Below are 27,111 nucleotides of genomic sequence, written 5' to 3'. Positions count from 1 at the left end.
TATATCTCCTTTTGTTGGCGCATTTTAGCTGCTCCCAGGTCAGAATTACCGAGTCATTGAGAAAGCAATTGTGTTTTGACCCTGATTCTCTTCAGCCCAGGTCAATGTTCCGCAGACTTCTTCACCAAATCCTCTCCATTGTGCCAATTGTGAATCAGTGTTTCTCCCCAGTCATTCCCAAGTGCTGAGGTAAAAGAAAGTTCAAAGTAAATTTATTATCAAAGTACATATATGTCACCATATACAACCCTGAGATTTATTGGCTTTTAGGCATTCTCAGTAAATGCAAAGAAGCACAATAGTTTTAATGAAAAAGCACACACAAGACAAACCAATGTGCAAATACAAAAGAAGAAAGAACTAAATAACAATTATAAATAAGTAAACAATAAGTATTGAGAAAATAAGATGAACAGTCCTTAAATTTGAGTCCATAGGTTGTGGGAACAAGTCAGTGTTGAGGTGAGTGAAGTTGTCTCCTCTGGCTCAAGAGCCTGATGGTTGTGGGGTAATAGCTAGTGGTGTGGGGCCTGAGGCTGCTGTGCTCCCTTCCTAATGGCAGGAGTGAGAAGAGAGCGTGGCCTGGATGGTGGGGGTTGTTGATAATAGATGTTGCTTTCCTGCGACAACGCACCTTGTAGATCTGCTCAGTGGTGGGGAGGGCTTTATCTGTGATGTACTGGAATGTATCCGCAATTCTTAATAGGCTTTTCCAATCAAGGGCATTGGTGTTTCCATGCCAGGCTGTGATGCAAACAGTCAGAATACTCCCTATTACACATCTATAGAAGTTTGTCAGTGTTTTAGGTGACATGCTGAATCCTTGCAAACTTCTAAAAGAGTAGAGGCACTGCTGTACTTTCTTTGTAATGGCTCTTATGTGCTGGACCCAGGACAAATCATCTGGATTGATAACACTGAGGAATTTAAAGTTCCTGACCCTCTCCACCTCTGATCCTCCGATGAGGACTGGCTCATGGACCTCTAGTTTCCTTCTCCTGTAATCAATAATCAGCTCCTTGGTTTTGCTGACATTAAGTAAGAGGTTGTTGCTATGGCACCACTCAGCCAGATTTTCAATCTCCCTCATTATTGTAGGTTTGTCACAGTCTTTGATTCGGCCAATGACAGTAGTGTCGTCAGCAAACTTAAATATGGAATTGGAATATGGAATATTTAGCCTCACAGTCATAAATGTAAAGTGAATAGAGCAGGTGGTTATGCAGACAGCCTTGGGATGCACCTGTGCTAATGGAGATTGTGGAGGAGATGTTATTGCCAATCCGAGCCTGGGGTCTGCAAGTAGGGAAACGAGGATCCAGTTGTACAAGGAGCTGTTGAGGCCAAGGTTTTGAAGCTTATTGTTTAGTTTTGAGGGGATGTTAGGACTGATTGTTGAGCTGTAGTTGATGAAGTGTATCCTGACGTATGCATCGTAATTGTCTACATCTTCCAGGGTTGAGTGAAGAGCCAATGAAATGGCACCTTCTATTGACCTGTTGTGAAAGTAGGCAAATTGGAGTGGTTCCTAGTCACTTCTCAGGCTGGGGTTGATGTGTTTCATCAACGACCTCTCAAAGCATTTCATTCCAGTGGACCTAAGTGCTGCTGGATGATAGTCATTGAGGCAGGTTACCACCTTGGCCTTAGCCAGCACTGCTTGAATCGGATGGAAACCTCAGACTACCGAAACAAGAGGTTAAAGATATCAGTGAACACCTCAGCCAGTTGATTAGCACAGACCAACTGTACTCGGCCAGGTAGTGGGAGCAAGATACAAATTTTTGTTCTGAAGCCTCCGATTTTTACTGATAGATTCATCTGTAAATAAGGTTCATCCAAGCATTCTTTCAACTGTTTTTAATCACCCACAACTCTACAAATTTGCTGATACTACTGTTGTTGGTAAATCTCAGCTGGCAATGAGGAGGCATACAGGAGTGAAATAGATCAGCTGGTTGAGGGGCATGGCAACAACAACCTGACACTCAGCATCACCCAAGACCAAGGAACTGATTGCGGATTTCAGGAAAGGAAAGTCAGGAGAAAACACTACAGTTCTCATTGAGGAGTCAGTGAAGGAAATAACGAGCAGCTCTAACATCTCAGAGGATCTATCCTGGGCCCTGGACATTGATGCAATCACAAAGAAGGCGTGTTGGCATCTCTACTTCATTGGGAGTTTGAGGAATGACACTTTACCGAGTTCTGTAGATTGACAGTGGAGAGCATCCTGACTGGTTCCATCACAGCCTAGTATGGGGGCACCAATATACAGGATCACAAAAGTCTGACGAGGCTTGTAGACTAAGCCAGCTCCATAACACGCACAACCTTCTCCATCTTCGAGGACGTATTCAAGTGGCAGTATCTCAAGAAGGTGGCATCGTCTTTGAAGACTCTCAGCATCCAGGATAACCCCCCTTCTCATTACTACCATCATGGAGGAAGTACAGGAGCCAGAAGACCCACACTCAATAACTTAGAACTGCTTCTACCCCTCCGCCATTGTATTTCTGAATGGCCCGTGAACACTACTTTGTTATTCCATTTTCTGCTCTTTTTATTTACTCTTTCATTAATAGAAAGCAACAATGTTCACATTCAGTAATAATAAATCTGATTCTGATTCAACTCTTTAAGTCCAAGCAACACACACAAAAATGCCAGAGGAACTCAGCAGGCTAGGCAACGTCTGTGGAAAAGAGTGAACAGTCGAAATTTCAGGCCAAGACCCTTCATCAGGACTGGAGAAAAAAGATGAGAAGTCAGAGTAAGAAGGTGGGGGAGGGAAGGAAGAAATACAAGGTGGCAGGTGACAGGTGAAACCGGAAGGGGTGGAGGGACGAAGTAAAGAGCTGGGAAGTCAATTAGTGAAAGAGATAAAGGGCTGGAGAAGGGGGAATCTGATAGGAGAGAACAGAAGGCTGCAGAAGAAAGGGAAGGGGAAGAGCATTAGAGGAAGGTGATGGGCAGGTAAAGAGATAAGGTGAGAGACGGAAATGGGAATGGGGAATGGTGAGGGGGGACATTACTTGAAGTTTGAGAAATTGATATTCATGCCATCAGGTTGCAGCTACCCAGAGGGATTATAAGGTGTTGCTCCTCCAACCTGAGTGTGGCCTCAACACGGCAGTAGAGGAGGGGTCATGGACTGACATGACAGAATGGGAACGGGAACCGGAACTAAAATGGATGGCCACTGGGAGATCCTGCTTTTTCTGGTGGATGGAGGGTAGACGGTCACCAAAGCAGTCTCCCAATACATTGGGAGCACTAGATAGAGTAGGTGACCCCAACTGACTCACAGGTGAAGTGTTGCCTCATCTGGAAGGACTGTTTGGGACCCTGAATGGTAGTGAGGGAGGAGGTGTAGGGGCAGGTGTAGCACTTGTTCCACTTGCACGGATAAGTGCCAGGAGGGAGATCAGTGGGGAGGGACAAATGGACAAGGGAGCTGCATAGGGTTATCCCTGCGGAATGCAGGAAGTAGGAGGAGGGAAGAATGTACTTGGTGTTGGGATCCTGTTGGGGGTGGCGGAAGTTTCGGAGAGTTATGTGCTGGATGTGGAAGCTGATGGGGTGGTAGGTGAGGACAAGAGGAACCCTATCCTTGGTGGGGTGGCAGGAGGATGGGGTGAGGGAAGTCATGTGCAAAATGGAAGAGATGCGGTTGAGGGCAGCCTTGATGATGAAGGAAGGGAAGCCCCTTTCTTTGAAGAAGAAGGACATCTCCTTCATTCTGGAATGAAAAGCCTCACCCTGAGAACAGATGTGGCAGAGATGGAGCAATTTTTACAAGTAACTGGGTGGGAAGTGGTTTAGTCCAGGTACCTGGGAGCCGGTGAGTTTATGGAAGATAAAAGTAGGTAAGCTGTCTCCAGAGAAAGAAACAGAGAGATGGAGGCAGGGAAGGGAGGTGTCGGAAATGGACCAGGTAAACTTGAGGGCAGGGTGGAAGTTAGAGGCAAAGTTGATGAAGTCAACGAGCTCCGCATAGGTGCAGGAAGCAGCACCAATGCCACAAAGTGATGTAGCACAGGAAAAGTGGGTGAGTGATATTGGTGTAGGCTGGGAACATAGACCTTTCCACGTAGCCGACAAAAAGGCAGGCATAGCTGGGACGCATGCGAGTGCCTATGGCTACACCTTTTGTTTGAAGGAAATGGGAGGAGCTAAATGAGAAATTATTGAGAATGAGGTTCAGTTCCACCAGACAGAGGAGAGTAGTGGTGGAGGGGAACTGGGTCTGGTGTCCAGAAAGAAACAGAGAGCTTTGAGGCCCTCCTGATGGGGGATGGAGCTGTACAGTAATGGGCATCCACAGTGAAAATAAGATGATCAGGGCCAGGGAACTTCAAATCATTGAAAAGATCAAGAGCGTATGAAGTGTCAAGGATGTAGGTAGGAAGGGACTGAACCAGGGGGATAAAGCTGAGTCGAGGTATGCATACTTATGTCCCTCCATCATTTTGTGTGTGTTCCCTCTCCAAAGGTTTGTTGATGCTGGGACATGGCAGATCTGTCCTTCTTATAAACACCCAGATTTTAACTGGGGTTCCCTATCTGCCCCTTTATGGTCATGGGTTAATTAAACTCATTAGCAGTTAGTTAGCCACAACAACATTCCAGATGTTCAATTTAGTCCTGGTGAAGATAAGTCATTGATGGCAGCTGCGAGCTTCCTTTTGTACGGAAACACTCCATTAATGTATGTTTTGTTAACAGATTGGTGGTGCTTTCCTACAAGGACAGGCCTTTACAGGTCCAGTGAATGGATCAAACAGTCAAACAATGGCTGCTTCTGATGCCTGTGGCAAAGAAAGAAGACACAATATTTTCAGGAAATTGTGAATTGCATTGGGAGGAATCACAGGAAAAATGTTTTAAGATTTCTATACTTCTAAAATATGTGATTTTTATCTTTTGTAAGTAACAAATTCTATGTTAAGAAACATGATCATTATTTGATGGCAAATAATCATAGACAATCAACCCCTCCTCCCCTGGTTCCACTATTGCTTGCAGACGTAGAATGTTCCATCACACTTTTGTCTTGTTCCTTGTAGATTGTGCAAAGGATAGGTGGTGGGGGGGTCGGGGGTTTAGTCGTTTACGCTGAGATACCAACCTCCAGCAGCTCTGGGGTCGGAGGAGTTCTGTGGTTGGCCTGGCTATGTTATGAGTCACTATTAATGTCCAGTATATTGATGATGAGAGACTCAAAGATGGCAATAGGATGTTATGCTTTTTTAGTTATTCAATACCTGTAGACAGACTGTAGCAAGGTTTCATAATATTTTGCTGGAAATTAGGTGGTGTGGGCACTGTGAAAGGTGAATGCATAGATATTCTACGCTAACATTTGTGGTTCTAATCTTGTAGAAGCTGAAGTCTTTTTCTCAGGCCATTGAGTGATTTAATGTAAAATAGGAAAGGCAACGGTACCAAGCATATAGAATCAACATCAGCTCTAAGTCACACATCATCTTGACGTGGTTATGTATAACATATAATTCCCTGGTACAGTTGGGAGCCTTGGGCAGTGACCCAGCTGAGCTGAAGCACGCTGTTGCAACAAGACACCTAAAAGGCATGATGGAGTGGATGGGATTGATGTTTCCCTTGGCTAGGGTCTCTAGATCTGCTGTACAGGTCTGAGATGAGGAGAAAATTCTTCATCCAGAGTGTGAAGAATCTTTGGAATTCTCTCCTGAGATGGCTGTAGAGGGTTAATCACCAAGTTTAGTCAAAACTGAAATTGATGTGTTTTCTTTTGGTATCAAGGTTTAGGGGTTTGATACAGGAAAGTAGCTCTGAGGTAAAAGGTTGGCTATAATCGTATTGAAAATCACCCCGATTCATGTTTCTTATGTTCTTAAGACAGAAGGAGTTTCCTTAGCTGTAAACTTCCTATATCTTACCTAGGATTGGTTTATTTGTTAACCAAACGTAGCCCTTAATCCTCACTTTTCAATACAGTGAACAAAGTTTGCAGAAATTTAATTTTGAAAACTATCTGGAAAATACTCAATCTACTGAACAGTTCAGTCACCAATTTCCTGCAACTGTAATTTTCCTTGCAATTCATTCATGTAATTATGCTTTGGCAATCCCGGAGTTATCTGGCTGAATTCAAAGCACTTGTTTGGCATTTATGCTTTTCAATGTGGTCGAATTCTCACTTTAATTTCCATTGCAATCTTTTGTGCTGAACAATCTGTACACAGAACATCTTTTTTTGTAAGTTTGGCTCTTGTGACATGATGCCATAGCAACAAGTACAACTGGTATCTCAAACAAATGCTTGCTGACTGTTTGCAGAACTTAATTACTTTGTAACTAGTGTCCCTCATCTGTGTTTTTAACCTGCTAGTCTTCCTGGTAACTGTCATCAGGTGTTGAAAAAGAAGAATATAATTTGCGCTTTAAGAACTGTGCTCCTACATTCCAGTATCTGGACTTGAACATAATACTATGCAAGATTTCATGGATCATGTTGTGATTAATGTTAAGTTCATTTCATCTGGGATGAATTTATATTCTTGTGCTTTTAAGTGATTGCAAACAGAAATATGTAAAATGATGTCATCATGATCATGTTTAGAGCCATGTTAACTGTAGCCCAAACTTGTTACTGGAAAAATCAGTCTAATTAAGACAGAAACTGAACATATTTCTCCTTAACTGTGGCTAATTAGTTATTTGACAAGGACTCAACATATATATTTTAGTACTGCTTTGAAGCTATGAAACCAATTGAAGAAATAATTGTACCCCATCACTGGAAGCAGATGTTAATCTAGTGGACAGTCTGAAAGAAGTCAATAATATAGGTGGATATACAGGGAAAAGATGTTTTTTTTGTTTCTTCTGGGCATGGCTGGAAATTATATAATAGGTGATCTGAGATATGTGTACAAGTAATAAGTCAGCTTGAATTAATTATTTTTATGAATAAGGATCTGCGTGCGGTCTTCCCTGATGGACAAAGTACACAATTGAATTGCTCGATGTTGTAATAATGCAGACTGGAAAATAGCAATTACACATAGCTATTGGTTAGGAAGAGGGTTAAAAGAAAAGTACAATCTCCTAGTTAAGAAAACCTGCAACAACTAGTTCTACCCTCTGATATTTGACCGGCAGCTTCCAAACCAGTTACTCTATAGTCATTTCGGCAACAATTCATTTGCCTAAGTTTGGTAGGACGATAGTTATCGATGAATAATCCGACTGGTAATTATTGATACATAATACTTTTCAGCTGTCTGGCAGCAATTTATGGAATAATTTACTTTTAAGAGCTTTGTCTTTTCAGCAGCCATTTTCAGATGAATATATGGGTGGGAGAGGTTATCTTTGACTGGAGACAAATTAAAGCAGTTTAGAAGGAAGGATGGTAGAAGCTGTGGGAATTTAGGGAAAACATTAATCATAGAGACTTGAAGAATCTGGGATTTGATTCCAAATTATATTAATAGTGCAAACTGTTTAAGTAACATTGGAATGTTGGAAACACAGAGATTCTACAGATGTTGGAAATCTTGATCAAGGTACACAAAATGCGCCTGCCTGTTTATTTTCTCCATGTATTGGAATGATGGAAGAGCAATTTATCTTGTGGCCTCTCAAGTCTCCTCTACCATTTGGGAAGATCAGGTTTGGTAGACTCCCTCAACCCAGCTTTCCCACTTCATTCCCATGCCTTCTACCTGTCCGGTGTTTGCATAATACTTATCCAGAGCAGTATCACATTCTACGTCAGCCCACTCTGTTTGTGCAGTCCAAAATGGATAATGAATGTTTGCTTTGTCAGCAATGATTTAATCCAAGTCATTAACACATAACATGAAAACTAATGGCCCCAACACCATGAGTTACCAACTAGAAAAGGACCCCATTATTCCTACTGTTTGCCTCCTGCCAGCCAGCCAATCTTCTGACCATGCTAGTATCTTTCCTGTAATACCATGAGTTCTTATCTTGTTTAGCGGCTCCTGTGCAGCACCTTGTCAAGGGCCTTCTGAGAATCCACTGACCTCCTTTGTCTATCCTGCCTGTTATTCCCTCTAAGAATTTCAACAGATTTGTCAGGCAAGATTTCCCCTTGAGAAATCCATGAAATACCATGAAGTGTCATAAAATGTATGGCTTTTTAGCCCTGGCAGAGGTGTTATTAACCCTGGTCACTGGTCGGGAAGCAGGGAGACCAATGGTTAAACTGCCACGAATTGCATTCCTGCAGCTGGGTTTCTCTACCAGTTCTTGCTGACTTTCCACCCAGAAAAGGCAGGAAGCAGAGTTGACTCAACTCAGGAAACTGCGTGGGAGTGAGATTCCAGCTTGTTTCATTGCCCACTCATCTAAAACCAAGCTGAAGTTAAAGCAGGTTGCCACTTTCACTGAAAGTTGGGAGAACAATGAGCTGTATGAATGTTGGGAATAGCTTTCAGGGGAAGGGGATTGCTCTGTGAGCTGCCTTAGACCCAGTGGCTAAATGGCCTTCGATGTCATGCAAAATGTGGAAAGTGGGCATCTGTGAGGAAAACTGGGTTGATGCTTGAGTCAATGACTTTTTATCAGAAAAGCTAGTAATAAGTCACTTCATAAATTACAGAGAAGTAGGAGTGAGAAATGGCCAGTTCTCAGACATATTGGAAAGATTTGTCATCTGGAATGGTTGGATATAATGTTAACTCTTGTGTGTCTAGTCAAAAGATGAGGACTTAAGTTGGGCTTTGTTAAATCACTGCAAGAGAACAAAGATAGATGTTAGAGAGGGAATGGAATCAAAAGCAGGTTTATTATCACTGACATATGTCATGAAATTTGTGGTTTGTGGCAGCAGTAGAATGCAAGATATAAAACATCATATTACAAAAAAAATCATGCTAGGAAACAAATAACGAGGTAGTGTTCAAGGGTTCATAGACTGTTCAGAAATCTGATGGCAGAAGGGAGGAAGCTGTTCTTAACAATTGAGTGTGGGGCTTTAGGTTTCTGTACCTATGTTAAGAGGGCAGATCCCAGATAGTGACAGTCTTTAATGAAAGACGCTGTCAACTTAAGGTCTTTTGAAGATATCTTGATGGTAGGGAGGGTTGTGCCCACAGTCCGAGATGTGCTAGGGGCAGCTCACAAATGTCACCATATTTCTGGTGCCAACGTTGCATGGCTACAACTAATTAACGCTGAAATGTATGTCTTTGGAATGTGAGAGGAAACCCACGCATTCACAAGGAGAATGTACATACTCCTTAGAGACAGATAAACCAGAAGTAGAGATAAACCAGCACTTTACTGGAAGGATATTTGCCTCCCTGAATGAAGGGAAGAGGTAAAAGGGCAGGAGTTGCATCTTCGATTGCATGGGAAGCTGCTCTTTGAAGTAAATGGTTATCGATGAAGATGGAAGGTGATGAACAGAGTTGCCAGAGCACTACTCCCTTTGTAATGTGACTGGGAAGAGACTGGCAAGTGTTTGTTTTGTCACTATGTGAAATGTGACAGAAGTTATAGATGATGACAGGTTGAATTCAGTGGGTGGTAGTGTGGAAGATGAAGAGAGGGGCAAAACTTCATCCTGTGGTTTCTGAATGAATTTGCAAAGGTCTTGATCCCGTTGGTTTACTTTGAATAGACTGTATGCTTTTCTTTGAAATGGCTGTTAAATATTAATGACTAGGGAAGCAATAAAATTGCAGTGGTATATTACCTTAAAGTGTCTATTAAACTGAATATACAGGTAATTATGCTTCAAACACTTTAAAAAAGATTAACATTGTTTAATCAATTACTTTCTGGAAAATTTATTTTGAGTAGTACTGCATTTATTCCCTTTTCATTCTGGGGCCCCTTTCTTCGTCTTTCTCCCTGCATCTCTTATGAGGCAATCTCAAGATCATCTTTATGACCGGGCTTTTCATCATCCCTGCTAATCTTTCTCCTCTCAGCGTCTGTTTTCCTGGCTATTGGACAATGTGAAGGAGTTCTGGATATCTTTGCATGCCAGACAAGTTGTTATTCAGGCAACTGCCTTGCAAGGAGCTCCACTCTCTACTTTCAACATCTTAATGAATGTCACTGCCACTTCCCAAAGATTGATTCAGTTTGGCTTTGGAGTTTTACACAGAACTCTGGATATTCTGGGGTGAGCTGTTATTGCCTTGAATCCTTTATGTAGCTGATCATTCAATGATAGTTATAGATCAGTAATAATCAGTAATTTATACATCAGTAATTCCTAACAACAGCAACTAGGCTCATTTTGACCTCGAAGCTAAAACGGGCCAAGCCCACCCCCAATAACCACCCACTTTGCTATTTTTAATGAATGACTGCTCTCTTGAATGATAGATTTTTTTAACCCATTCATCAACAATGGTTTGAACCATTCCTTCAAGCCCAGCCAACAGACATTCTTTAGCGGGTGCCATGGAAACACTTGCTATAAAAGTTCTTAAGTCATTGTAGCAGAGCAGACTCTCAGTGATCAAATGCAAGTGCTTCCATCTGCCTAAATGCAGCTACTGTTTTAAGATGTGCTGGACAAGCTTTCTGTTTATGGCAATGTTATTTTGTGATTAAAAGTATCGACATTCTAAAAAATGCCATTTACCCTCATATTATGTTTCTTTTCTCAGCAGCCAGCATTTTCCCCCTCCTGCCCAGGGGCCTATCCATGACGCTGTATAGTTACATGGACAGTGTTTTGTCTGAAGAGCAATTCTCTTGTCTGAGCTGAGAATTATATGGGTGCCCTATCAGGATTTTGTAGAAGAGCTTATTTCATCCCTACATTTGTCCAAGAGAGATTCAACGAACAACCCTTTCCCTTTTCCTACTCATTTCAGAATAGCTGAATCTAGTTACAATGCCTCCAGTGGCACCAAGATCAGCCATCAGCCAGACAGCTCAGAAGGAAAAATGAACTTGAGTTGATAGCCAGGGATCTGGTTGTCACTGTGACCTACTGCTAAGCTGTCTGACAATCATCATGGAAAATTTTTCTTTTAAATCTATTTCAGGCATCTTTCGAAATCAGTGTTTTGTTTAAGTAGCCTTTGACAAACATCACATAACGAGGGACTCCAAATAGGAGAATAGTTAACTGCAATAGAAGGTTAAAGTTTCATGATTGTTGATAAATTCAGCAGGTGTAAATAAGGCAAAAAGTATTACAAGCTGGAACTCAAAGCACAAGTAATAGAAAATCTGCAGATGCTGGCTCCTACTGAAGGGTTTCGGTCTGAAACATCAACAGTATTTTTTTTCCACGGATGCTGCCTGGCCTGCTGAGTTCCTCCAGCATTTTGGGTGTGTTGTTTAAGTGCTGGAACTACTCATTAGGTTTAACAGCTTTTGTGGGGAGGGAAACTGTTGGCTTTTTGGTTCATGGCCCATCATCAGAACTCGAAAAGTGACAATACAAGCTACAAAGAAGGAGATGTGGGGAGAATGGGGATAATGTATGTGATTAAGTGCACACTGAAGTTGTCAAGGTAACAATTACTTTAATAGCCAGCATTTGGAACAATCTGATAGAGACCAATTGATATAAAGGTCCAACCACTTCTGTTAAATAGAAGGGAATTATCTAAAATTGTTGAAATCAATATTACGTTCCAAAGTTCTCAGTAGGAAGATGAAGCACTGTTCCTCATGCACATGAAAGGCATAGTTACAACAATATAGAGAGCTGGGCTTAGAGTAAAATGGAGAATTAAAGTGGTAGGCAATTGGAACTTAAATTTCCCTTCTAGAATGAACGGAGGTGTTCTGCAAAGCAGCTATCGAATCAATGTTGGTTTAATGTTTAGGAAAATTGTAATCTTTTTTAAATAATTATAGATTTTATTGCATTTACTTGAAATTGCACACTAGTGCTAATTGTTGTTTTCAACTGATAAGGGGACAGGCATTTTGAAGGGATCACAAGGTGAGCATTAATTGCATTCATGTAATCAGAAATCATCCTATCTGTGTTTGGTTTCTCCATATTGTAATACACTAGATGGGAAATTCTTTCTTTTTTCCCATCATAATTATTTTTTTTGGGTAAAGATTCCTTTTCCTCCTTCGTTGCTTCTTTCTGGCATTTCCAAATTATTCTGTTTTGTATCGCTTCTATTAGACGAAACAGTTATTTTATTATTGGATGCATAATTTCCTGGTTCTGAATGAATTTCATCCTGAAGACTTCTATTGTTTGAGACTAAAGGAACAGCTCCTGATCTCAGTTGCTACCAACATTTTGACCTTTGAAGTGGCAGTTAGCCAAGCTTACTAAATATTGGTGATGTGGAGAATTCTCGTGAGCCAGAAATGGTTTTTCAGTCCTTCTGTTTGGTTAGGAGAGCATATTATAGTTAATCAGTATTCGTTAACCTGCCATTGGTGTTTGACATTCTTTCAAAACTCATTTCCATTTTTAGATTGTGATTGAAGGGAATTTTGCTTTGGTCCAGGAAGCATCTTTGTAAATATAATTTGTCAGCCCAAACTGGAGTATTTAGTTAAATAAATAAACTAACTTCATATGTATCATAACATTAGCTTTGTGATTGTAAGAGCCCCTTTAGGGGCAACATTATCCGAGCTACTTACGCTCTCCTTTTCACTCTTGGTTTTTGCTCATTTGGACCAAGTTCAAACCAAAGGTCAGAAATGAAGTCTCTGGGGAAAATATTAAAGACTGTTGACTGATGTCACATCAGGCATTTTATGATTATGCATTCATTCTTCAGCTTGTTTAAATATAATTCAGCTCTTTATTGGAGTCATTATGGACCTGGATCACCTTTGCATTTGGAAAAGAAATATTGCAGGAACAATTGTTTAGCAAGATTATAATTGGTTTGAAGAATTTCGTTAGTATTCTCAAATGGTCTGAGGGACCAGCAGTTAACATTCTGTTGGATTTAACTTCCGTTACTGCTGGCACTGTAGCAATTAAATGGTATCTGAGGTTCAGGAATCAGATTCAGCCCTTAGTTTGTTACACAGGATGCTGAACTCCAGAAATGAGAGATTGAAAAACTTAAGAAGTGACCTGACAGAGGACACTACGTGAAGAAAGGTTTTAAAGTAAAACAGTGGATAGAAAGAAGCTATCAGTCAGTTGAAAAGCAATGATTATAGATCTCAAATAATGGTTCAGAGGTGATGAGACACTGCCTTTGTTAGAACTTTGCAATCTAAAATGTTTAACTTGCAAAGGCGGTGGAAAATGATATTGTAAGTTTGCTAGGGAGTTGAACAAATTGATATTTAAAAAGCAAGTGTGAGGCTAAATTTTCTCTTCTTTCTGTGGTACTGGCTTCTCTAATTCAATGATTCAATAGATAGTGAACTTGAATATCACCTTGGGTGGGGGAAGGGCAGCTTTTGTTGAAGTTTAAAGGAGAAATGTAAACAAAGTATGAACTTTCTATTGGCCATGTCCCACTATTGTATACCCTTCACTTGAGGAAATTGCACTGCTCTCTGATTTCTCATGTTAAGTAAAAGATGCTGCCATACTGTTAAAGAATGGTATTTTGTCACTCCTACAAATACGTAGCTTGTTGAAAGTAGCCAAGTGATGTCACAGGTAGACAAGGTGGTAAAAATGGCATTTAGCATGCAGGCCTTCATCAGGCAGGGCACTGAGTCCAGGTGTTGGGACATTATGTTGCTGATGGGACCATACTTGGAGCACTGTGCTGTGGAAAAGATTTGGTAAAGCTGCAAAGAATGCAGAGAAGATTTACAAGGATGTTGCCAGGACTAGAAGGCCTGAGTTATCAGGAGAGGTTGGCTAGCCTGGGTCATTATTCCTTGAAATGTAGGAGGATGAGTGATGATCTTATAGAAATGTTTAATATGGAGAGGCGTAGGTACGCTAGACAGTAACCACCTTTTCCCTAGAGTAGGAGAGGGAGGCATAATTAGGGTGAGAGGGCAAAGATTTAAAATGGACCCGAAGGACAACTTACCCAGAGGGTACTGAGTATGTGGAATGAGGTGCCAGAGGAAGTGGTTGAAGCAGATATGGTAATATCATTTCAAGAAGCACATGGATAGGTATATGGAGGGGTGGGGCTTGGAGGGATATAGATCAAATGCAGGAAATTGGAACTGACTGGGTGGGCACCGTGACCCACTGTGGCATGCTATAGCATGCCTGTATCCATGCTATTTTGCTCTATTGCTTTATGACTATGACCACAATATCAATTCTATTTGATTGTGTTTCAGGCTGGCTGCTCCTGCATAATGTAATCAAAGTAACCTATTAGTTTGTGCCAGTCCCTACATCAGAATAAGTAGTGCTGGAATTGAGAGAAAATAAAACCAAGGAAGCTCTGGTTACAAGTGACTCTGTACGCATTATGTAGACAAGTGAATCGGGTGTTAGTTAAACATGTGCCCAGTCTCTCACAGATAAGCTTAGAGGCTACAGCCTCCAACTGAAGGAAAATTAAGTTTTGGGGTCCATTATGTGTGGCCTTGAAACCTGGAGAAGAACCAGACCACAGGCACTAGAAGTATTTTTTACTGCTCCATTTAAGTAATAAAAACGGACAACCCCATTTAAACAAAAAAAAGAGAAATATTAGCCAGGAAAAACAATTTCAGCTCTTGTACCAAGGCCAGGTCTTCAACATTAGATATGCTGGTGTATGAAAAGCAAGCTTTCCCCTCCCAATGTTTTGTTATTACTTTGGTTCCTGTAACCACATTAGCCACAGTCTGGAAAGTGCTTTTCCAATGAAATCAGAGCGATTAGTCTAGCGATCTGGGTGGAGGATTACGGGTCTCAGGATAAAGTAAAATTTGCATCTGAATCCATGTGATTGATGGAGGTGTTTTTGTTTCACCCTCTCCCACTTCAGGAACTTCTTTGTGATATTACATCATATACAGAAAAATGAAAATGGGTTCTTTTGTTGTTAAAGCAGGTTTGATTGATACTTTGCTAATGTGTTTCTCAGCCTTGTTGCTAGCCAGTACACCACTAGCATTTCCAGTTTTTCCCCCCTCACATTTACAACATCTGCAATATTTTGTTGCTTATTGCATTGGAAAACAAAGCACAAGCCCAATATATGGTGTTTTGGACAACTCTTACCAGGTAAATTTAGCATCTCATAGAAATAACTCACTTGCAAAGCCCAGTCAGTTCGGATTGGCAACATCTCCTCCACAGTCTCCCTCAGCACAGTGCGCTTAGCCCCCTGCTCTACTCTCTTTATACTTATGACTGAAGGGCTAAACACGAGTCCAATGCCATCTTTAAGTTTGCCGATGACACTTCTGTCATTGTCTGAATCAAAGGTAGCAACGAATCAAGATAGAGGAGGGAGATTGAAAATCTGGCTGAATGGTGCCACAACAACACCCGCTCACTCAATGTCAGCAAAATTAAGGAGCTGATTATTGACTTCAGGAGGAAGAAACCAGAGATCCATGAGCCAGTCCTCATCGGGGGATCAGAGGTGGGGAGGGTCAGTAACTTTACATTCTTCATTAATATCATTTCAGAGGATCTGTCCTGGGGGTCCAGCATGTACTTTGTAAGAGCAATTGCAAAGAAAGCACGGCAGCACCTCTACTTTTTAGAAGTTTGCGAAGATTCAGCATGTCATCCAGAACTTTGACAAACCTCTATGGATGTGTGGTGAAGTATATTGTTTGGTTGCATCACAGCTTGGTTTGGAAACACCAATGACCTTGAACAGAAAATCCTACAAGAAGTAGTGGATATGGCCCAGTCCATCAGGGGTAAAGCCCTCCCCTCAGTTGAGTACATCTACACGGAGCGCTGTCACGGAAATCAGCACCCATCATCGGACATCCACCATCCAGGCCATGCTCTCTTTTTGCTGCTGCCATCAGGAAGAAGGTACAGGAACCTTAGGACCTACACAACCAGGTTCAGGAACTGTAAGTACCCCTCAACCAGACCAGGCTCCTGAACCAGAGGGAATAACTTCATTCACCACAACACTGAACTGTTTCCACAACCTATGGATGAACTTTCAAGGACTCTTTATCTCATGTTCCCAATATTTGTTGTTTGTTTGTTTGTTTGTTTATTTATTTATTTTGCACAGTTTTGTGTTTTTTTTTGGCAAATTGGTTGTTGTCTGTCCTGTTGGGTGCAGTCTTTCATCGAGTCTATTGTGTTTCTTCTACTTCCTGTGAATGCCTGCAAGAAAATGAATCTCAGGGTTGTATATGGTGACATATCTCTACTTTGATTATAAATTTACTTTGAACTTTGAGGAATGTCTACACATATCACCTAACATTGAATGCTGATTTTATTTTAGGCACTGACAAAGCTGCCAAAATATTTTCTGGTTCACTGGAGAGCTGAATACTGAGTATACATTCATATAATACCTTGTATGAAGAAATCAGGGAACAGCTCCACTCCTAATTTGGTTTTGTTTATTAAACAAAGTTGTAGGAAAGGTTTTATGCTTTAGTCACTGGAAGAGTCCTTCCAGTAAAATATGGGCAAGTAACAGAAAGATATACAGGACTTGAATTTTTGAACTCATGTCTTCTTTATGCATGAAAGAGAACATCATACCCGGCTTTTAAAAAGAGTAGGCACTGTGGGATAGTTCCTAACTGGTGACAACTGGAGTTAGATATTACCAGAGATTACTGGTCAAGATGTGGATGTTCCCAGACTCCTCCACTGAGGCAATAGAACATTGGCACAAAGCCAACAAGGTTTTTACATATCAGACCTCCTTCCGATTCCTCATTGTGTTATCGATTGTCACAAGCTCATACCTGATTTCATGAACGGCTTCACTCATGGTTTTTGGTCTTTATCAGTGCTCTTTATTTTAATAAAAGTTCAGTGGAAGTTCATGAAAAGGAACTCCAGATTTTGGCTCAGATCTGTTTTTCTGCTGTTGGGAAGAAATCCATGGAAGCAAGGAAAGGCAACATGCCAATAAAAAAATACTCTTATTCTGTGATTAAAAGAAAGTGGTAGCACTGTACATGCAACTCATGAGAATGTGCACTGTAGATGCACCTTGTGCAGCAAATTTGTTTAAGGTGGCTTGTAAAAGTCTACAGAAACTGTTAGTGTTTGGGAGCACTTCTTTCATGCCACATGTAGGGACAGAGAGGAGTGTAAGCTACTGGCCTTTTGCCATTCAATTTGATTATTCCAACTTAATAATGCCGCCACTCCCACTGTCTGTGTTTAAGTTGCACAGGTCTTTGTCCAGATGACCAGGATTAAGCATAAACAACAAATGCTGGACATCTCTGCAAATCATGCAGTATCTGTAGGGAGAAAAACAGAATTAATGATTTGGGTTGATGGCCTTTCACCAGAGTTGCTTCCAATGAAAGATCCTCTGTGTGCATCTTTACAGATGCTGCCTGATCTGCTAGATATTTCCTGCAACTTTGCTTTAATTTCAGTCTTTTGACAGTTGCAGTTCTTCATGATTGAGCAATATTGAACCTCAGTTTGTAATTAATCCAAGTGAGAAACTGGGTCTGGAGACAGCTAGCCAACTCTCAAGATGTTGTCCAGAACAGGCATTGTTCACAGTCACACTGCATTTTAGATCTCCATGTTCTGCCTATGGTACATTTTCATATAAAAACCAAACCAAGTATGTTTTTCACCAAATATTGCACTGTTACAAAGTCAACAATTATAGAAGAGTTGTGCTTAGTACATAAATAAAAATCTCGTCATTGGCAGAATTGTAATCTGACAGCCAAAATGATGAATACTTATTCTACTCATCTATCTGATCATTTGATAAACATCCACATTCACCTTGCTTGATAGTTATATAGAAAAATACGCCACAGAAATGCTCCCTCCAATCTAGCAAGTCCACGCCTACCATTATCCACCAATTTACACTAATCAAGCATCAATCAATTTTTTTATTCTCCCATATCCCCCTCAATCCCCTAGATTTTCCCACCTAGCTGCACTCCAGCAATAACTCATCTACTAATCTGTACTCCTGCACATCTTTGGGAGGTGAGAATAAACTTGGGTGCTCAGGGGAAACAAATGTCATGGGAAGCACATGCAAACTTTAGACATCCTATTCACTAGATCATGATTAAACACAGATATCTGGCTTCACGAAGCAGTAGCTCTACTAGATATGCCACTGTATTGCTCATAATTGCCAAGGATTTTTATTAGTCACGATCTCCAAGGACATTAGAGTCTTATGGCTACTGATCGTCATGGCTATCCCTCGAGGTCAAGGATGATCGTCTTCATTCAGACAACTCATGTGAAGAAAAATTTTCCTGCCCTACATTCTGTTTTTTCTAGTGTCAATGTTTAACTTCAATCTTTCATGAACTCTTTTCCAACTTGTTTCTTCATGTAACTAAAAAGAAAGATTTGCAGAAAAATAATTGCCAGTTCTTACAGTGAGTCCATGCCTTGAAAATGGGAATGGATTGGTAAAAGCCAGTTAAATGACAGTGTTTCTTTAGTTCCTGCTATGGTGAAACTTTGCTGCAGTCCTTGAATGGAATTTCTCTAGGTTGACTGTAGTTCCTCCTTAAGGCATTAGAATTAGTAGTAGTAATGAGCTTTTTAAGTAGTCCTTATTATCGTTTATGGATATTTCTGACTCCAATATGTCTTTTTAAACTAACAACTGCAGAGGGAAGTGATTGTGATTAGTTGGGATTGCTTCAGTTAGTATTAACATGGTGCACATCTGATTGGCTATAACAGCTACTTTTTTTTCCACCATTCAGTTCTTGAAGCCAACTGCACAATCTTAATCTCCACATCAGTATAGCAGCATTGCAACCACTTTGCCCTGCAATGTACTTTTTATTGTTGTAATAGTTTTTTTTCTTGTATAATTTCTGTATTTGATGCTACTGTATGTACCTGTGATGCTGGTGCAGACAAGTTTTTCATACATGTACTTGCACATATAAATGTAAACTCAAACTCGACTTTGATTTAGGCCCGCAGTGTGCTTTCTCTGCCTGTTACTAAAAGCAGAAAAGGGAAACAATTTTTAATTTCTGGATTGAAATTAAATAATTATTGAAATTAAAGACCCTTTCAAATTGACCTAACATTCAGGAAGATCATGGCCAATTTTCTATCTCTGCCCTATTTTCCATTGAGTTCCCATATTGTGTTCTCTACTTAAGAATACATAAAAGAGTAGAACACAAGAACAGGTCTCTGGCTGGCGATGTCTGCATCACCCACAATGCCAATCTAAAATAATCCCATCAATGTTGATGTGGTCCGTATCCTTCTATTCTCTGTCTGTTTATGTCTATCTAAATGCTTCCTAAATACTGCTGCTTCTACCCTAGCAGCACATTCCAGGTGCCTACCATTCTCCCTGTATTTGTAAAAAAAGACACCTGCCTCACAAATCTCCCTTTAACTACCCCTCCAGCCCTAACCCTATACATTCTACTGTTCAACCTTTCTATCTACTACATTTTTAGTCTATCTAAGACTTTAACTATCAATATGATCTATACCTCACATCATTATTCATATTTCTATCAGATCATCTCTCACCTTCAACTCTCCAGAGAAAGGATTCCAAGTTGGTCCAATTTGTCGTTGTAGATAATACACTCTGATCCAGGCAAAGTCTTTGTAAGCCTCCTCTGCACTTTCTCCAAAGCTTCCACATCCTTTTCTGTCATAACAAAAACTGCATGTAATACTCCAGATGTAGCTTACCTAAAGTTATACAACTGACTTCCTGACTTCTATACTCAATGCCTCAACCATGCTATATGCTTTCTTTACTACTTTATCATATGGTGCCATTTTCAAGGAGCTATCTGAGATCTGTCAATACATATAAGGGTCCTGCCATCGATTGCTCTTGCATTTGACCTTTCAAAATGCAACTCATCACATTTGCTCAGATGAACTTCCATCTGCCATTTCTCTGTCTAAATTTACAATTGATTGATATCTTGCTGTATCATTTGACAACCTCACTCACTATACACAACTCCACCAATTTTCCTATTGTCTGCAAACGTACTAACCAACCCACCAACATACTTATCTAGATCATTTGTATATTTCCCAAACAGAACAGGTAAAGTCCACTCACTCCCACTCCCTAGACTGGAAACCTACCATCCCAGAAACCAGACTGGTGAATGCCCGTTGAGCTCCCTCAATGGAAAGCATGTCTCTTTTAGGTAAGAACACTACCCATGTGCTATACTCCAGATATAGTTTGGTGGAGCATTGATCATGTATTATGGGGTATGAGGTTATTTTTAAAGGAAGATTTGGGTGGGGTAAGAGAGATGAAAACCTCAGGTAAGGTTGCAATGAGAAAGGGTAGGATGTGTGGGTGATTCTAACGTTATTCTGTTATTCATTCTTTTGGGTTTCTTCAGTTTTTAGAAATAGAAATATGTTTGGCTCAGAAGGGGTGGGAGAAGAGACAAGCTGTACTGATATGGGATTCACTTGTTAGGGGAACAGATACAAAGTTCTGTGGATGAGAACAGTACTCCCAGGTGGTATGTCATCTCCCAGGTTGTAGCAGCAGGGACATCTTGGATTAAGTCTGCAGCTCTCTTAAGTGGGAGGGTGAGTAGCCAGAGGATGTGGTCCATTTTGGTATCAATAAAATGAGTAGGAATGGGATAGGAATGGTGACGAAGTCCTGCAAAGTGAGTTCAGGGAGTTAGGTGTTAAAGGGCAGGACCCCCAGGGCTGTGATTTCAGGTTTGCTACCCATGCCACATGCTAGTGAGGCCAGAAATGGGAAGATCTATCATGGTTCCTGTGGGGTATTCCCCTTTAACACTCCTTTCTTCCTGATTATACCCTAATTTCAGTCATTAGATTTCCAATTGCTGCTAGTTTACTTGATTACAGTACACCTGGTTTTCATCATCAAAGACTGTGAAATAAGTACGATGGTCTCACTATCAAAGGTTGCCAGTTTGTTGGTCTATTCTTATGTGATATTTAGTTCCCTTGTCCGATTAGAACTGCTAGTTCTAAGTTCAGCTCTAGTTTCAAGGTAGTCCCTGTATATCCTGTCTCCTTGTCAAGGTTCCTCTCTTTGCAGTTTACGTTCACGTCTACACTGGCATCCCCAACTGAGTTGACATGCTGGTGTCCTGCACTTGGGTTCTCCTCAGTGCAACAAGATCATATAGTTTAACATGAGGCTAAGGAAACAGTGCAGGAGGAAGGGCTTCAGGTTTTTGGATTATTGGGCTCTCTTCCTAGTGAGGTGGGACCTGTACAGAAGAGACGGTTTACACCTGAACTGGAGGGGACGAAGATCCTTGTAGGAAGATTTGCTATTGCTATACAGGGGTGTGTGTGTGTGTGTGTGTGTGTGTGTGTGTGTGTGTGTGTGTGTGTGTGTGTGTGTGTGTGTGTGTGTGTGTGTGTGTGTGTGTGTGTGTGTGTGTGTGTGTGTGTGTGTGTGTGTGTGTGGTGGGGGGGGGGCTAACTAGAGTTGCAGGAGGATGGGAACCAAAGTGCCAGAGCAGATAGCGCTGTGGTTGTGGGAAGACGTTGCTAAGCCTACATACAAAGTTAGGAATTGAAAGGTTGAGCATGTTGGGACTAATGTTCTGACTTGTGTATATTTCAATGCAAGGAACACTGCAGGAAAGGCAGATAAGCTTAGGGGATGGATCAGCACATAGCATTAGTGACACTTGGTTACAGGAGGGGCAGAGACTGGTCCTTCTACAACCAATGTTCCAGGGTTCCATTGTTTTAGACATGATAGAACAGGAGGGATGGAAGGGGGAACGGTGGTGTTACTAGTCAGGGAAAATGTCACAGCAGTGCCTAGACAGGACAGACAGCAGAATTTGTCTACTGAGCCTATATTATAGGTATTATAGGTCGGTGAACCTGACATTAATAGTGGATAAGTTATTGGAAGGTATTCTAAGAGACTGGATATATAAGTAAAGTTGATTCCAGTTAGATGGGACACCTGGGGGCCAGTACATTTTGACCCAATTAAGTGGCTGCCCCAATTAGCCAAAGTTTAATGGAAAAAGTTAAAAAGGTATAAAAATGATAAACTACCACTTAATTGAGTAACAACTTATGTAGTTAAATGAATACAGAATAAATTAGAACACTACCAATACTACTACAGTACTATGTAACTGTGTATTAGTTCCTAGTAGGTATCAACAGAGGAATTCATTCAATGTATGCTGCCGCATTCTTTTGATTGACTGTAAATGAGCATTGTTAGCACAGACACCCAGTTTGGATAATGGACTGCTTTCATTGACCTTCCTGCATGAAGTAGTTTCATAATACAACAATAAATTCCTTGGCATCTTGTGTAGTTACCAGCTCAAGTTCAGAAGTGTCATCTCCATCACTTTCCTCATCTTCATATCTCCCACGATCTATTACTTTCTTTGAACCTTATCGCATTGCATGTTTGTAAGAAAGAGAACCGGCCAGCATGTCACAATAAATAGAAAGGCTGTTTCACCGGCATTATAGATATCATCTGCACAAAACCTTTGAAGCAAGTCCAGGAGTTTTATAGATTTCCATGTTTCTGCACACCATCTTTATTGCTATGTGGTTTTTTGAATTTAATGTGGTGTCTACATTTCCATCGAGACAACCGTCTGTTGCTTTCAAATCTTCTGGACCAGCTTCTCAGCTAGTTTATCTGACTCATTTTTTGATATTGGTTTTCACATTGGTCCACTGACATGCACAGTTACATTGTTCAGTTACAGCAGAAAACCATTGTCAAGGGCCTCTTCAACATCTGGATTCGTACCTTCCCCACCTTAGTGTTTCGATGCAATCTTTCAACAATTGTATCTGCCAAATCTACATTTTCATTGCAACATTCAAGATGATTATTGATACCTTCATTCTGCATTGTTCTTAACTTTTTGAGGTAGTGAAATCATTTCATTTTCACTCCTGGCCATTTCAGGCAGCTCCAAGCCTGAATGCTTGAAACCACAGTGAACAAACCAGTTCTGAGTTGTCTTGCTGTTTATTTTTCCGCCAACTGTCACTAGAAAACTGTACTGCCTGTGAAAGGTCAACCCTTGCACCCACTTCAGTGGCTGTTGAAGATAATGTCAGTAGATTTTCTTCAATTGTTTTGAAAATGTTGCTCGTCATCTTTCTGCAATACAAAATCTTTAAATTTTTTGTGATTTCTGTATTGACTGGCTGCACCAAGGATGATGTATTAACAGTCAGAAATTCCATCTGGATGTTTCTCAAACATTCTATGTTATGGTGCACTGCACAATTGTCAGCAAGTAGAAGAATTTTGCTTGGTTTTTGCTGTAGCTCCATATCCCAACTCATCAGCCATTCCTTAAAATTTTAGGCAGTCATCTGTGCATTTTTAGCATAATTTTCAATTGGTAAACCATCCATTTTTAGCCCATTAATAGCATCAAGATTTAACACTTTTCCCAAAGACCAACAATTTCTTTTTATCTGTTCCTAGCATATTTGTACAACATAACAGAGTGATGTAATCCATTGCTTTCTTTGAACCTATTGGGTCTTGCACATTTGTAGCAAAGAGAACTGTCTGGCATGGCACAATAATTAAAAGGTCTGTTTCATTGGCATTTTAGATATCATCGGCACAAGATTTTTGAAGCAAGTCAGGGAGTTTTGTAGATTTACATGTTCCTGCACTTATAGCATCAGTACTATCTTTCTTGAATTTAATGTGATGCTGACATTTCCATTGAGACAACCAACCAGCTGTTGCTTTAGAATCTTCGTGACCCAGCTTCTTAGCTAGCTCCTCTGACTTTTGTTTTTTTAACATTGGTCCACTGACAAACACCTCATCTAGTTACAATGGGAAATCATTGACTGAGAGCCACTTAAACATCTGGATCCTTACCTTCACGCTTTTGTGTTAGGGATGTTTCCTGTTGTCCCTCGCGTAATGCACTTTCTTCTCTCAGTTTACCTGGCTGATGTATCAAGCGTGCAGCTGTAGATTTTGGCATTCCAGTTTACTCTGCCAGCTGACGACGAGTGGTGTTAGACAGATGGCTTTTCATTTGCTCCAGCAGTGTAATTATTTTTGGCTAGTGTCAAATCTTTCCATGGCATATTGACAAGGGTCTCAAAATTTGTTTAAAGTCAAAATTTTAAAAAAAGATCAAACATCACAGCTTTGTGAATCGGTGTTCAGCAGCACAAATAGATAACATAATACGAGCACACACAACAGACACAAATGTTTACTCTCAGCATAGTGGAGTGTCTAACGATCACACAGGTTCACGTGACTGACCTTCTTCTGCGCCAAATTAGCAGCATGTATCGCAAATAAACTGAGGGAATCCCAACTTTTTTCTCAATTTGCTTTTTAAGAGTTGTCCTAGGTAAGCAGCTGCCCCAATTAACCAATGGCCCAATTAACTGGAATCTACTGTATATTCAAAGCTGAGGTAACCATTTTGGACTGCAGTTCCTAGATATCCTTCCTTTCCATCAATCCTTCAGTCTCCGGTTTTTTGCAGGATAGTATTAGGTTGGCATGTCCCAAGGAAGCAACATCTGAATTTGCAACATCTGAATCAGCCCCACCTCCCACCCCAAATATGTGAAGGTTTGAAAGGGCGGGTAGGTGGAGCCGAATGTGGTTTTACCTTCTGAATGGATTCTTCTAGGTCACTTCTCAATGCCCAGCTCCTGGCTCACAACTCTGATTAAAGCACCAGAGGAAAAGATTTCTGATTTCATCATCTGGAGCCCACAGCTTTTTAGCCCACTTTCTCATTTCCACATCAGCATTGCTTCAGCTAGGAGATATGTTGGCACATGTTTTTCCAGCAACAATTGGGGGCAAGTTAATTTTCCAGTTTGCTGTTGGTGCATTTACAAAAATCCATAGCTATGCTCAGCTCGGCTTCCTGATTGCTTTGTGTATGTGATTATTAGATCTTAGCTCAATTCTGTTTTCACCAATAAAGCTGCAAAATTGAAATGCAAGGACTGGGAATGGAATGACTAAATAGCCAACAATTAATTTGCTAATCACTGTATTTTTGCTCAGCTTTCTCTAATGTTAATGTGAGCTGTCTGAAACTTCCTTTTTGTTCGGTCTGGTCGTTGGCTGTTTGACAATAAAAGTGACTTGGATTTTTAAAAGTTGGAAAGAGCAATTTATTAGTAGTATAGTGCAAGCATGAACATGTCTGAATCTTGATGTTTGTATCCAAATGAGCACCACCTCCCATTTACCCTTGACAAACACTGGCTCCCAATCCAGCAAATAATTGACCTATAAAGTCTCATTCTTGTTTTTAAATAGTTTGTGTACTATAACATTTATTTTAGCCATTGGTGTGTAGCAACTGGAAAAAAGGGGAATAGACCCAGAGCTTCTGAAACAGATAAAAATATTGCATTAAAATGGGACCCAGTGTTGATTTGATCTGAATACTCTTTGCCCAGACTGTGCATAAGTCAGTTGCTAACAGTAAGACTGTGATGCCCATTATAATGCTGCCGTTGAACTGAGAACTGTTACTTTACCACGTGGGTTGCTTTTTTCTCCAGAGCAAGTGAGTGGAGGAAGAAATCACCACATGCTGATGTGAAAGGGGTAAGAAACTACTGAAGATGGGCACCCAGGACAGGGATCGATAATCAGGAATGACTTCGGGCATGATGCTAGTTTTTGATGTGGGGAGGATAGTGTAAAATGGCACGATGTGACGAGGGTTGCTGAATGGGCAGACAAATGGGAGATTAAGGTTATTAGTGATGAATGTTTGTTTTCAGAATTGTGGGAGCCTGCAGAGTTCTAAAAGGACCTCAGGAAGAGAGGGACTTGGCTGAATATGTGCAGGGCGAGTCATGACGGTGGATGGAAACACCTCTGCAGTTCCTGGCTTCACAAAAGTGTAGACTACAGAAGCCTGTGGCGGGTTTAGCTGCACCTTGCATCTAATTCTATTCACATAACTTGAAGGACGTGAGCTGCATAGAGTCATCCAGCACAGAAACAAGTCCACTTGTGCCGTCCATCAAATCCGTTTACAAGAATCCTTTCCTCCCCAAATTCCCATCTTCCCCAATAGGTTTGAAGCTTTCCAGCAAGGCTGCTTTAACTGAATCTGAGACAGGTTTACGTATGAAATAGGACGCTCTTTAGGTCCATCCTGCTTGCACTGGGCTTACAGACAATCCCATTCCCTGTCACCAAACCGTTCCCTATGGATTTCCCTGCCCCCTGTCTTGTCCCATCCACACTAGGGTCAAGGTACAGAGGTTAGTGTTTGGGATGTGAGAGGTAGCTGGGCCATCCAGGGAGAAGCTTTGCATGGTTGTAGGGAGAATGTACAAACAACTAACCCTATGAAGCTGTGAAAGAAGCTATGAAGCTGACACTGTGAAAGAGGGAAATTGGGCACTTGGGAATGCGGACTGCTCCAAGTGATATGGCTGACGCTTCTTCATTACTGCCAGGTTAAAAACCTGTGAACACCCAATTAACAGTTTTCTGGGAATGCTTTTATCAGACTGCAGCATTGAAGAGGCAGCCCAGCACCAAGTTCACAGACACAACTCTGGATGGGTGTAAATGTCAACGTTGGAATGCTTCTCTTAAATATTAGTTAAAAAGGCATGCACTTAACCATCTGTACTACCTACTTCATTTCATTCCATCCCCATGTCCAGCATTGCAGGGCAAATGTAGACAGTTTACCATCAGTCAACTAATTTCAGCTGTTATGGTGGTGTAATCAGGCTTAGTGTTCCAAGGATTCCAGCTAGCAGATAACAAGACCAATGGTGCAAACGTCAGTTCCAGACAAGCACCTGACTGAAGCGATACATTAGAATCATGCTGTATCAGCCCACTCAGTGCATGCAAGTCATCAACCACCAATCCTACATCAATCCCAGTTTAACCTCCCCACATTCCCATCAATCCCCCCCCCCCCCCCCGACTCTATCACTCACCCACACACCAGGGATAATTTACGGTACCTAATTAACTCCCTCGTCTCTGAGATCACCAATCCTTGCTTCTGGATTTTTTGTTAAGAATATGATGATAGTGGTGACTTTCTGCCTGTTGCTAGGAG

General features: G+C 41.0%; 1 protein-coding gene across 3 annotated transcripts in view; it reads left to right on the top strand.

The window, feature by feature from the left end:
• nhsb (Nance-Horan syndrome b (congenital cataracts and dental anomalies)) overlaps positions 1-27,111 on the top strand; it is a 452,286-nt gene that overhangs the window by 52,472 nt on the left and 372,703 nt on the right. Inside the window, exon 1 of one of the 3 annotated variants that reach the window (XM_059967995.1) lies at positions 14,799-15,930. The exons of the other annotated variants lie outside the window; for them this stretch is intronic. Coding sequence (XP_059823978.1) covers positions 15,750-15,930 — 181 coding nt within the window. The 5' untranslated portion in view covers positions 14,799-15,749. Of the gene's footprint in view, positions 1-14,798; positions 15,931-27,111 lie in introns of those variants that run through there. 3 annotated transcript variants of the gene reach the window in all.

Source organism: Hypanus sabinus, chromosome 4 (genome assembly GCF_030144855.1).
Source record: "Hypanus sabinus isolate sHypSab1 chromosome 4, sHypSab1.hap1, whole genome shotgun sequence".
Taxonomy (NCBI): Eukaryota; Metazoa; Chordata; class Chondrichthyes; order Myliobatiformes; family Dasyatidae; genus Hypanus; species Hypanus sabinus.
Note: the sequence above shows the minus strand (reverse complement) of the source record. Positions and strands in the feature narration are given on the sequence as shown.